The sequence below is a fragment of the Caloenas nicobarica genome, chromosome 22 (genome assembly GCF_036013445.1).
Source record: "Caloenas nicobarica isolate bCalNic1 chromosome 22, bCalNic1.hap1, whole genome shotgun sequence".
Lineage (NCBI taxonomy): Eukaryota > Metazoa > Chordata > Aves > Columbiformes > Columbidae > Caloenas > Caloenas nicobarica.
In genome coordinates, this window is record NC_088266.1 from 2312652 (window position 1) to 2325859 (window position 13208).

Below are 13208 nucleotides of genomic sequence, written 5' to 3' on the forward strand. Positions count from 1 at the left end.
AGGTTCCCTTTGAAGTGCGCCTCGCATTACAGTTAGATGCTCTAGCCTCTATATTTTAACTACCAATAAAATGATTTATAAGCATAAAGGCCTGAGCCACCTTTAAGGCGGGGGAAGGGAAAGAATTGCTAACGTCATTAGCTGGAATGTATCTTCTTTTTTTCTGTGGGTTATAAATAAGGGGCAGAATCAACCTGTTTGGGCCATGAAATGTCCCTTCCTCTGCACGGAAAGATAAATCCTATCAGTTTCTTTGTGGCGGCTTCCAGTGTATTTGTGGCTGGGTTCTCCAGACAGGCTCTGTTAGGAAGCACTCCATTTAAGCATGTAGTTGTGAATTTGATGCATGTATATTTACTATTCTTATCATTTATTGCTTGTTTTGCTGTGATGCTTCAGCCAAGACAGATCTTGCTGGGCTGTGTATGGTGCTTACTGGCAGTTAAGGAGAGCCTTTATCTCAGATGGCTGATTATTGACATAAACTAAAATACAAGAAAATGTGTTTTTTATCCTCAGTTTAGAGATGGCGATCTGATGCGTGGGTTGTATAAGGACCAAAATTTGTTGAATGCAGTGATGTTTCCCCTGACTTCAAATCAGCAAAGCAATAGCTTTCCTGTAGTCACAGAAGGAGCCTGTAGCATAATTAAGAACTGTCTTTCTCTCCTGATAGCCTGGTCGTGAAAATTAGCTTTCCTGTCTTCCAAGCCTCTGCACATTCTAGACCAAAGCAGGTAAGACACCCCGAGAATGGCCCCTGCACAGGCCTTTTTGGTCAACTCTACCTAGTTGTAAAAGGATCCAGAGCATCCTTTTGTCTCCCTTAACAAATAAAGGAAGGGATGTTGTTGGACAAACATGTCCTGTACTAGACCATCTCACTCCCCATGTTTCTTCTGAACTTCTAATCCCAAGTGGATTTGCCAGCATCTGGCTCTTAGTTATAAAAAAGGAGCTTTCCCACCCTTTGCGAAGTCAGGAAAGTGTCAGAAATCACTGGTGTGGCTTTTACATTCCTGGAGTTCAATTTCTCTTTCCCTCTCAACTCCTGGATTCATAGCTGCTTGGTTATGTTTTCCCTTTAGGTATTGGAATTTTATATGTTATTCCCAGCATTGAGATCTTAGTTTTTTGGAGTGGAAGCTCTTCCAGCCTGGGACTAGGCCTTTTTCTCTGAAGAGCAAAGGTTTATTTATCTCCTTATGTTCAGCTAACAGAAATATTGAGACAGTTTTTATGTCCTTAACTGTGAAAGTGGAAGCAAATTTATTTTATTTGAAATGATATGAGAGGAGGAGCCAAGTTCTATATCCCTAATGAGCATGAATTACACATACATGTATGTGTGAGAAAAGGATGGGACCATCCTCTTTGCATGACCGGGGCAAACAAAAGGTTATTTATTTATTCATTTGTGTTGCTCACTGCTCCTAGAAACCGTGCCATGGATTGGACTGTGTAAAAGAGTTGTAAAGTGTTACAGAACTTTAAGTTTCATTCATTTCTCTCTCCTTGACTCTGTCCTAGATTTTGCTAGCGACTTTTGGTGCCAAAAATGGACCCAGAGATTCTGACCTGCGTGGCCTTTGTTGGGCAATGCAGGTCGGATGTGAGCTGACCTATTTCTGTCAGGCTTTTGGAAGGTGCTGAGAGGTTATGCTGCTTCAGCCGCTAGTGCAGTGCCGTAGGAACAGGTCTGTAAAAAGACACGTTTGGTTCTAAGGACCTGACATCAGCCCTGGATACATTTCAGGGGGTTTAATTTAGACCAGCTCTTCCAAAGAAAACCATTTTTTTTTGTTTTCACTGTACGTGGATGTAAATAGCAGCGTGAAGCGAAGGACTGCCCAGGACTAGGTCTTTCCTAACCATCACCAGCAGGTCACACGCAAATATCGTTAGCAGGTTTTAAACTGTTTCCACACCACACTGGATGAGTAACACAGAGAAAGAGCAAGAATAGACTGTGATCCAGAGAACCTCACAGAAATTGGTGTGTGAAGCTCAGCGTATGCTTGTTTTTGCACGAAGAACCACTGTAGCATGTGGACTGAGAGCCAGCGCTCAATTAAACATCTCGCAGTGAAAACATGTTGCCTTGTCGTGCTGGGTGACCCATAGGTGCCGATCAGAAAAAGGCAAACCAGCAAGTGACCATTTGCAGCGGGACTCAATCTAAAGGGCAGAGAAAAATATCCACTTTGAGATTTGGATCGTGGCTGAAGTACGAGGTGCGGTCAGACTAAGGTTCTGCTGTATCTAGGGAGGAAATTTTAGTTTCAATTCACAAGATGTGGGGACGGTTTAGGCTGCAGTGCCTCAAACCCTTGTAACCCCAGCTTCTGATCTGACGTTGAGCAGCTTGGAAGCCTGATGGAAGATTTTTTTTCACCCCAAATGCTTTACACCCTTGATTTTTGCTTCATTTTTTCTTGTTGCTGTGAAATTTAATCGTGTTTTCTAGCCCTTTAGGCCTCACCGAGTCCAGCAGCTGCATTCTCATCTGGCTTGAAAGCTTATCCGCATACTTCTGAACCCCAAACGGGGATCGGGCCTGAGAGCTTCTCTGATTAAATGAAGTAAACCAAGCCCAAGAGACAGCTTGAGAAGCCCTTTCCACTATGCAGAAAGGAGATCGCCCATGATAAAATACATCAGGGCAGACAAATGCATTTAGAAAAATCTCCCCTTGCGTCTTACAGGTAAACTAGCACTGCAGGAAACACAAGCCCAGCTTTGCACGTGCGTTAGTACCGGGTTTATTTTAATGCACAGAGGTTTAAATTGGCTGCAGTACAATTCTAGTGCACACTGCAGTGCCTCTTGCAAGGAGAGCATGTCTTAGCATACAGACAACAGTGATTTGCTGCAGTCCAGAGAAGCCGAGAAAGCCCTGTATTCCCTCCGGTCTGGTTCTATCTGTTTAGCTTGTCTAACATAGAAACCATGATGCTAATCTCTCTATTTATCCCTCCTAACAGTGCAGCCGTGTTGCTATTATGGTACTTAATCCTTCAGCATAATTCACATAGTTGTCAGATAACAAGGCAGAATGGCCAGGTGGTAGCAATGCATCTATTTGGAATGGACTCTCTTGGAATACACAAGTTAAATTATTCCTCTTCATCCTGCCCTACTGCTGATACACCCTCCCATGCTCTTAATAGTATCTTTAACTGTTTTAAATGAATGTATCTTCACCCAAGAGCCAGGGCAGTACTAGTATTGTGATTGGGAGAAAGGAAACTGAGGAACGGAGACAAATACTCACAAAGTGTGTGTCAGGCAGCGACTCGAACTAGTGTTTGGCCAGCGCTGTAACTCAGGATGCGTTTCCACCAGCAGTGCAGGTGAGATGGGACAGCAGCTCCGAGTCACACGTGTTTTTTTTCCGCTCCCCATCAGGTGTGGTTCAGCAACCGACGGGCGAGATGGCGCAAACAGGCAGGGGCGAACCAGCTCGCGGCTTTCAACCACCTGCTGCCAGGGGGCTTCCCGCCCACAGGGATGCCGACTCTCCCCCCATACCAGCTGCCGGACTCCACCTACCCAACCACCACCATCTCCCAAGGTGAGCGCCCCTTCGCCTGTGCTGCTCCTCTTCTCCTGCCCTACGTCACCCCATCGTCCCTTCCCTTTCTGATTTGTGACATCCCACAGGCTCTTGTAATACATAGGTGGTTTTCCTTTAGTTGGGAAGACCAGGTATTTCCTCAAGTCAACGGAAACTCCACAGTTTTCTCCTCTGTCTCATGGTCCTTTCATGACCGTAGTTCTTCTGCTCAGCTTTGAAATGATGAGCACATCGCTATAAAGTGAGTATCATATTAGGTGATCCCTCGTTCTGGATGAAACTCCATACTGGGGTTCAGTAGAAGGAGTATTGCTAATCCTAGTTGGCCTTGGTCTTCACAAATTTACAGCTTCTCTCTGGGGAAAAATTAAGAGAAAATTCAGATATTTCATCCCAAGTTGGCATATTTTGTGCTGTCATATGATACGCTCATGTTCCTGTGGGGCACAGAGATAGTGGGACCCAGAAGCTGGGATCGGAATAGCCGGACCATCAATCCACGCTCTGCAGAGCCCCAGCTCTAACACCCGCCAACGTTTTCCTCCTGCCCGTTCTCTCCGCAGACGGGGGAAGCACCGTGCACAGACCCCAGCCCCTGCCGCCATCCACCATGCACCAGGGAGGGCTCGCTGCCGCCGCCGCTGCCGACACCGGCTCTGCCTACGGGGCCCGACACAGCTTCTCCAGCTACTCGGACAGTTTCATGAATGCCACAGCTCCTGCCAACCACATGAATCCTGTTAGCAATGGCCTCTCTCCGCAGGTATGTCACCCGCTTCCATTCTCTTTCTTTGCCTGACACTATTTGGCTGGTCCAGATCGTCCGAGAGCAGGGCAAACTTCAGGCTATCACAGTGTGTTATGGTTAACAAGGGAGTTATTGTCACAAATTCCTGGAAGCAGCCTGGTTTAAGCAATTAGTTAATTTGTTTGTCGGCAGTATGTCTGTCCTGAGCTCAGCACTGTGCTGCCAGAGCATCTGTATCCTGTTAGTTCCCGTATTCAGGTTAACTCACTGTAAGTGCAAACACCAGGACTGGAGCATTGGTGTTCATCTTCTCAGCTCTCCAAAAAAAATTCCAGTGCAGGTGTGGGCCGTTTGATTGTGGATTTTAGCCTAATGACAGCACGCTTGATTTTTTTAGTTACTTCTTGCAGACTTTCTTTAGAAGTAGTCCATGATTTGTGGGCGACTGGTCTAGAGATGAACTGAAGCCAGCTTGTCCAAGTCTGGTTGGAACATGGAAAGCCCTGCAAGTGCCGTGGATCTGAGCTTCCTCAGGACACAGGGATGTAGATCTGGGATCTAGTTTTGAGAAACTGTCGTGTAAATGATTCTGCTAACGCTTTCCACGAGGTCAGAATGAGAGGGGTAGCTAAGCTTTAAAGGAGAAAAGGTACATTTCATCTCATTTCAGCATCTCTTTGGTTTACTTGATGTGATCTGTTTTCCAAATGCACATTTGCTTTTAAGTGGAACAAGGCACGTATTGTACACTGAAAATTAACAGCGAGGACTTGTATCCATGTGGTGCCTGCCATCTTGGAGGAGTACCAAATATGTTTTACTTTTTTCTCAGTCCCTTGTGGAATACGGACACATATGAAGTGCACTACAGCAGTTGTTTCAGGGTGGCCAGTGTCACTATTTAAGACAGGAACTGAAAATAATTTGAAACTACAAGGAGTAATTAGGTAGGCATCTGAAATGAAAAGGCTACAACTGTTTAGAGAGGAGTGCAATGAACGGGGACATCAGAGAGGTATACAGAATTTAAGGTCCAATAGCTTGTGATCTCTCGAGTGTGAAAACAAACATTGAGTGTCAATGGAAAGAGGGAAATTTTGCAGCTTCTCTGAAATGGTATAAAAATCCCACTTCTAGCTTTGAATGGTCATGAGATGGAAAATGTAAAAGTGTGACTGGTGTGAGGCTGAATATTGGCTCAAACAGTGTAATTTGTGGGGGAAATAGGGCAACATCTTTCTGACAAGGGATCTCTAACGGCACTGGGCTTGGGAGATGAGGGTACGGGGTGGAATTCAAAGGCAGACTGCAGGTTAGATGGTCCAGGGCACATGATTAATTCTGATTATCACAAGTGCAATTTAGCACCACAGAATAAGTTAAAGATGAGATCCACATGATAAAGCTGCGGAAGCGCTAGATGTGTACAAGTCCATCATGCAATTTCCATTTCTGTAGCTTCATCATTTGCTTACTAGTCCTGCTCACTAAATCAGAGGCTCATTGAAATGATCAGACCAACACTTTTCCTGTGCTTATCCCTATCCCAAATTACCCTGCCCCCAGGCTCGGGCTGGGGGAAGATAGAGTCCTGAGCCAATAAGCCTTTTGTATGGCAAAGAGAGGATACATTATCTGGCAGTCCTGAAGAAAAGAGAGCTTTGCACCCCCAAGAAGGGGAGATTCCCATTTTCCTAATGCTTTTAATCATGTGAGGGCCAAGCTATCAGCATATAAATTCTTCTGTTTCTTTTGTGCATAGAAAGGCTAACCCAGGCTATTTTATGACTGCTTTATATTTACTTATCTTGCTATTTTCCTAAGCCCTCTACTGTTCCTAGTGGAAGGATGCAAGAAATAACTCCTGTCAGCATGAATGGGACCTCATAGAAGGGTCCTCCTTTATGTAGCAGGATGGGTAAAAGTTTTGCCAGGTCTCAATATGGGATGCTCTGTATAACCTATTTGTGCATAATTCAGCTATTCCATGGCATTACAGGTACAACCCGTTGCACCTCAACCCTCTTGTTCAGATATCTGCAGTATCTGGTTGCACTCTGCAGGGGTAAATACCAACTACAGCGAAGGAAAGAGTCCAGGAGATAGAAAAAAAAATACTGGGAACTTAAAATGATGGCAATTTATCTGAGCTGCAAATGGACAGTTCTCTGGTTTCATCCCTTAGCAGCAGCAGGAGGGAAACTTCTTCGCAGTTTAGACAAGGAGGTAGGGGCCAGCCTGGCTGAGAGCTCCAGCATTTGCTGCCGCTCGGCACCGCTATCCAGTTACCCCGGGATTGGGTGTCCCGGCCAGAATCCACCAGACGGGCTCGTTGCTGGCAGCTGAAATTCTAGAGGAGAAGCATGGCATTTTCATTCTCACAACAGAGAAAAGGGGATTACGTTTGGCCTCCGCGGGCTCGGTCCCCCCACGCACGCATGCACTTTAGTCCTCCCCCTCCTGATGGAAAGAGCAGACGCTGCTGAAGTTTTCCCCAACCTTCACGTGGGAAATGGCCATGTTTCGTGCTTGTTTTCCAGCCTGTGACACACAAAGCCTTGTACCCATCCATCTCTGCTGCTGGATCCCTGAAACATTTCCCATGTGGTTTCCTCGGTGTAGAGGCCGTTGGGCCTCTGTTCCAGACCTGAGACTGCTGAGGAGCGAGAGGTCAACTGGGAAATTTTATCTTCAGCTACTTCATCCCATTATAATGTTTTTTGTGACACTTCATCCAAGAACACTGACTTGGTCATGCGAAGGATGGTTCTATGTAATTAAACCACTACGTAGCATGATCTCTCATGCCATACTCCGTCCTAGACCTTAGTGACAGTCCTCAGGGCAACCCGAGCGGTGATTTGTGATGGTTTTGTGCCTTTGTAGGAGAGAGACCTTGCTCTGAGTGTCACCTCTTGGAGAAAGCAAACTTCACAGGCTGCCCAGCTGCAGCCAGATGTGTCACCTCGCATCTGGTAGGATGCGCTGGGTGGCTGCAGCAGTCACGGATGATCAGGAACATGCAGCAGCGAGGTCCCCGTCGCTCCCCGAAGGTCGCATGGGCCGGCAGCAGCTGTCCCAGATTCAGTTGGTTGACTCAGTGGCCTCTGGGTTGGCATTAATGCCTGTGCCAAAACTTAGTGAAGAAACAGAGACCTGAAGCAAAGTGTGAGTAAGCAGGATTAGCAGTCATAGAGTATAATTTCTGGCCCCGGAGCTTCTGTCTCATAATTTCTTCCAAGAGTGGGTTGTAAACCAAGTATGTGCATGGACGGCTGGGTTTTCATAAATGCATCGTAAATATTTCCAACTCATTTTCATCCCGCAGAGGAATCATCTCCCATTTAACTAGAACAAGGCCAAGCACCAAGACATTCTTCACCAGATCCATGCTTCACACTGCAGTGAGGAGAAACTTTGCATCCATTTGTTTTGAAGTTCATCCCTGTGCTGGCTCAGTATTGCCCCTCACCGTGGCTGTGATAAGGCTTATGACAAATAGCTCAGTATAACGGTAAACTCAGTATTAAGTCCATTTATGTCGTGATCAGCATCTGCCAGTCCTTTAAGAAAGGTGTCTGCTGCAGGGTGGGCTGAGGTGGGAGGAAATTCAATGAATTAATTACAAGTCAACATAAAGAGAAAAGTGAGGGCCACGTTTGACTGCGCCTCTGCCATTTGTGATGACAGGAGATTCCCTGCGTGCTTTTCAAACAGTAAAAAAGTAGGGTCATGTTGTATTCTGGGCTGCTTTCATCTCTAGCATGTCTCTTCTGCCTTTCAAAATGTCTTCGTGGTTTTTTTAGGAGGATTTTGTCCACTGCTTTGCCTCCTAAAATTTCTGCTGCCCTTTTAAATCCGGGCCTGTATCTTAAATGTGTCTGACCGTTCGCTGTAACATGTTGGGGTCTTGCAGGGGGTTATTCAAAAGCAAAAGATCATTAGTTTGTTGCAGATGGCCCCTGTCTAGCTGGAGAGCATATTAAGGTATAGTTCAGTCAGGCGCTTCCTATACTTTCATAAAATGTTATTTCTGAGACCTTTGAATCTTGTAACAAACCCACAGGCTCACCCAAAGATTGAGACAATTCCAGAAAGACGAAGAGCCAAGAGAAACTTGTTCACCATCTCATATTTATTGCTTTAATTTTCTCAGGGCTTTTGGTGGCTTTTTTTGTTCCATGAGCAAATTCATTCCCAGTGTTACTGCAGTATCTGAAGGCTGGAGTCAGATTTTAAGATTTCTGGTTTATGACTGTTTCTTGATAGTGTTGCTGGAGGGACACCTGGGGCATAGGTCAGGTTCTAAACTCAAGGACCCTCTTAGCCCAGAGCACAGTTTTGTTTTTCCTGACGTTGTCCCGGGGCTCCAGTCTCTTCCACCATCCCGGGTGGATCAGGGATCATGTGAATCCCTGTCAGGAGCGCACAGATCCAGGCAGAAGCGTGAGAAGAGCCGAGTCCTTTTTTTGGGGTCGAAAACCTGGCAACTGGGAAGGACACGATGTTAACTGGCGAGCGGGGAGCAGGCATCGCGGGGGCTGGCTCCAGCGAGACAGCGCTCTTTCCTTCACTGACATGGATCCCTTCTGTCTGCTTCCTTTTTTCTTTTTTTCTTTTTTTTTTTTTTTTTTTGTCGGAGACACTGTGCCTATAATAAGCATTCAAAATGAGTCTTGCTGGGCCAGGAGAAGGGGAGGGGAAGAAAGAGGGGGAGGAGAGGGTGAGATTTGGGGGGGGAGGGAGAAAGGGAGGAGGGGGTTTAAATAGCAAAGAATTAGAAAAAAAAAAAATCTGATGCAAATCACTAGTAGAGAGAAAATTATGTGCAATTACCCAAGCGATACTGGGCAGCCGTGCCCACCCCAACCAACAAGATCTCATTAACAAGCAGAAAATAAGATTGAAATGGTGTGTAAAAGAGCTGAAAAATGAATTTGAATGCTGCATTTGTCCACAATTACCCCCTCGTTCACACATATTTTATTGCAATTTTTTTATTATTCTTAATCTTTCCATCCCTCAAAGCAGATTGGGAACATCCTGGCATTACAGTTGCTGAGGGAGGAAGCATTAAGGATTCCCCGTTTCCCTGAAAGGAGACCCTTCTCTCGCTCGAATTTTAAAGGGTTGGTTTTGGACGGATAAGGATTCATTTCTCCGGCTTATCTTAGTGTAGGAACATGTTCTTCTCATATTCTTTAACCTCTGACGCTCTTGGGTGCCACCTCACACGAGGGTTTTTCTTTTAACCTTGCCTCCTGGGTTCCTCTTCCTCCCTTTTCCGTCTCTCCTTCCCCTTTCTCCCACCTTCCTTTTCCACTCCTGTTTTATTTCCACATGGTCTCTGCCCTGTTCCCCCCAGGCCGCCTCCTCCGCGTTCCCCTTGCAGCCCCATCTCTCCAGGACCGCGATTCCCCCAAATGAAGTGTCTGCCCTCCACAAAGTCCCTTCTGTCCCTTTTCCGAGTCACAATTATCCCTCGCACCCCGTTTCTTTCTCAGCGAGCGCTCTTCAGCCTCCCCACGACCTTTGTTGCAGATTGCACGCGGGATTTTTGGAGAAGGAGGTGAACACATGCTAAAATCCCTGTCCTTTTTTTGCAGGAGTGTGGAAGGGGGACGTGGGAGCTCCAGGTTTCTCTCTGGGAGAAACTGGCTCTGCTGAGACTGCGTTGGCGTTTTCTCTCGCTCGGTGTCGAATGCAGCCCCATCTCTCTAAACTTTTAACCTATGTGTCCCAGGAAAGCTGGTAGTTTTTCCACTAAAGTTTCTTTTTTTTTTTTTTTTTTAATTTAACCAAACAAAGCCATCTGCTCTTGTCAATTAGACGCCTCTGCTCCCGACAACGGGAAAAGGGGAGAATGGAACATTTTTCTCGTGTGAAAATGGATACGTATTTATCTGCCTTTTTCCTAATGACTGTTTCTGCGAGCGAAGGAGTAGGGTGGGAAGGGGGAAATTCATATCTGAGGGGCCAAAATGCTTTCTGTCAATCTGGAGGTTTCTTGGGTTTCCTCGATTCATTTGGATGCTCAGATCCCATTGAAAACTGATTAGAAACAAATTAGGCAGCACCTTATTACCTTAACCTTAACGTTGGGTGGCACTGATTGTGTTTATTCCTATTTTTTTTCCACTCCAGACATTGTTCTCTGTGGGTATTACTGAGATATTAAAATATTAGAAACATCGAAGGATTTCAGAGCAAACAGTTGTTTCCTGAGCCCTGAGTTCGACAGGAGCTTTGTCGTTACCTCCGGCGGATCCAGGACCAGCCCTGTGGCACTGAACTATTTGTCAACACAAGTATCAGAAGCAAACAAATTGGGGAATAAGGAGTAAATAGGAGAAGAAACACAGGGAAAAAAACCTGAGGAGAATGACGAGACCAATGACAGCAGGAGGAAATGCAGGGAGGTGTGAAAGTATCTGATAAGCCCCCAGATGTCAGAGCAGGGAGCACGTATTTAAGAAACCCAGGGCTAAGACATGGGAATCTGTACCCAAAAATCTTTTAAGTATCCCTTCCCACCCAGACTCCACTACCCGTTTATGGGGTGGTGGCGGCAGAACCGATTCCGGGTGGGTGGAAGAGGCGATGCGGGGGCTGCAATTTCTGCCGAAACCCCTCTGGGTCCTGTCTCTTTTCCACACCGGGGAGGGTAAGAGGGACTTGGCTGGGAGACACAGACTCAGAGAATTCAAATGTAGGATTTGCCCTGCTTTATGATTAATAAGGGAACCCGAGACAAGGCAGGCAGCGCAGATAGAGAAAAATGAGAGATTAGCAATTAATACAGCATCCAGCCTGGCGACGGGCATTTCGGAGTGACCTCTGGCACTCGGAGGCGAGCGTTTCGCTGCGCGGCTGGAAGAGCTGCAATAGCCCAGGGACTGGGGAGCTGGTGCTGAGCCGCGAGAGGAATCAAGGGACCGCGGCGGGGAAAGCAGCCCTGGAATGAGGGACGCAAGAGAGAGGGGAAGCTTAAAAGGGAGGAATGCAGTAAAAGGAATAATCAGGATTCAGAGGCAGGGGCATGCGTGCGTGCTCTTGCACGCCTGCGTGCACAAGGGCATCGAGGTCCTGCATGCACGTTCTGTGCGTACATGCCGGTGTGTGTGCTCACGCGTCGTGTGTGCCTGTTAAAATCTAGCAACAGTGTAACAGCTGTGCTCCAGCTGTGCCCTGGCTATGAAAAGCCATCTATGATAGGAAAAATCTACAGCAGTGTACTTTGCAGTGGATCAGGCGCTGACCTCAACCTGCCCCTCTATTTTTTTCCACAAATAGGGGTTGTGGAAAGTGTAGTGAGATCAGTGGGTGCACAGAAGAGCAGAGATGCGCTGGGAGAGGAGGTGGGATGGTGTATTGCAGGTACGGGCAGGTCCATCACTCTCCTTGCGAACCTCAACCCTGCCCCAACTCAGGAGACGCTCCGCTGAAGACAGACACAGGATTATGCGTTGCTCACATGGTTCCGTGTTAGGGCGATATGCCGTGACCTCCAGCTTTCCCAGAGCTGATGGATGCATTTTGAAATGGGTTGTTATTCAGTACGGTTTATTTTCAGTTCGCTTCACCATCGACATGTGCTAACGATGCAGGAAACTTGCGTTCGCTCCTGTCCCAAAGCAAGCCAGCTGCTGTGATCGTGGATGAGTGGGTTGCAGCATCTTAGAGCAAAGGTTGCGAGCAGAACGTTGGAGGCTGAGAGGACAGGGAGGACTTTGGGGGTTGTGTCCATCTCTGGAGCCTCCTGGAGGGCTGCTCAGAAGAGCTGCAGGGCCCTGTGAAGCATCACAAAGGGTTTATGGGGGAGATGTACCCTAAAGGGATGCTGTGCTGGTCTTTTGTGTGAGATGAAGGGCATTTCGGTATTGTGGGAGCTTGCAGCGCATTTGTCTCAATGCACCGTGTACAGAGGGAGGAGGAGCAGTATACGGCTTTGCAATACGTGATTTAGCAGCTTGGGGTGACGGAGCTTCTGTAGTGTACAGGGAGCAAGGGAGGTGCAAAGGAGAGGAGATATAGCTGCGTGTGGAACAGATAAATATCGGGGCTGGGGTGCGTGCCACGCGGGAGTTTGCACCTTGCACAGCGGCGGACACGGGGGAAAATGGCTTGGGTGCAGCAAGGCCTCCTGTTGCAAGACGCTGCTGCTTGCCTCCATCAGACAGGCGTGCACGAGATCAATTTGCAGCGGGGACTGAAGATCAGAAATCCTGGCGGGGTCTGGGGTGTGTCAGCAGTAAATTGATCAAAGGTGCGGAGGGTCTTAGCTCGCCGCAGTAAGCCAGAGTCAGCCCTTAAGCCTTTATCCAGTTTGGAGATGAGGGGGATCTTATTTCAGGGAATAAGCACCTGAAAGGGAATCGTGAATCACATCAGGAAAAGGGTGGGGAGCCGCTTGCCAAGCAGATACAGGAAAATCACAGCGACTGATCTGAGAGATTGAAGGAGAAGAAGCAAGGCTGACACCCAGGGGGTTGTTTTGGGGTAGGAATTCACCCACAAGGCCAGTGCAGAGCTGATGGGGAACGGGGAAGAGAGAAAGCGAAAGCTGCTGTCGTCTGTCTCTCCCCTGAGATCCGAAGCGGCAGAGAGAGCTCCTCACAGCCTCCTCTCTCTGTGTCTCCCAGCTTTTCTTCTCCCTCTCCCTTCCCTTCTTCCTCCCTCTCCTCTCTCCTTCCATTTGATGTGGAGGAGAGCTGTCTGCCACTCGTGCGTCTCTACCGAGAAGGGATCAGAAGTTTCAGCGAGCGCTCGGCGCCTCTCCTTTGATCCATGTCCTGAGGCCTGCTTGACAGCGAAAAAAAGCATGGAGACAAAATGACTCAGTCAAAGTGATTCCTGACAACTGTCTCCATGAGATAAGGAAGC

The 13208-nt window shown here is 47.3% G+C and overlaps 1 protein-coding gene across 6 annotated transcripts in view; it reads left to right on the forward strand.

Annotated features, from left to right (window-relative positions):
- The window catches only part of PAX7 (paired box 7), a 99329-nt gene that overhangs the window by 57298 nt on the left and 28823 nt on the right, over positions 1 to 13208 (forward strand). For all 6 annotated transcript variants that reach the window (XM_065650012.1, XM_065650008.1, XM_065650010.1 and 3 more), the window contains exons 7-8: positions 3409 to 3574; positions 4141 to 4340. In XM_065650012.1, the coding sequence (XP_065506084.1) occupies positions 3409 to 3574; positions 4141 to 4340 (366 nt within the window). The remainder of the gene's footprint in view (positions 1 to 3408; positions 3575 to 4140; positions 4341 to 13208) is intronic.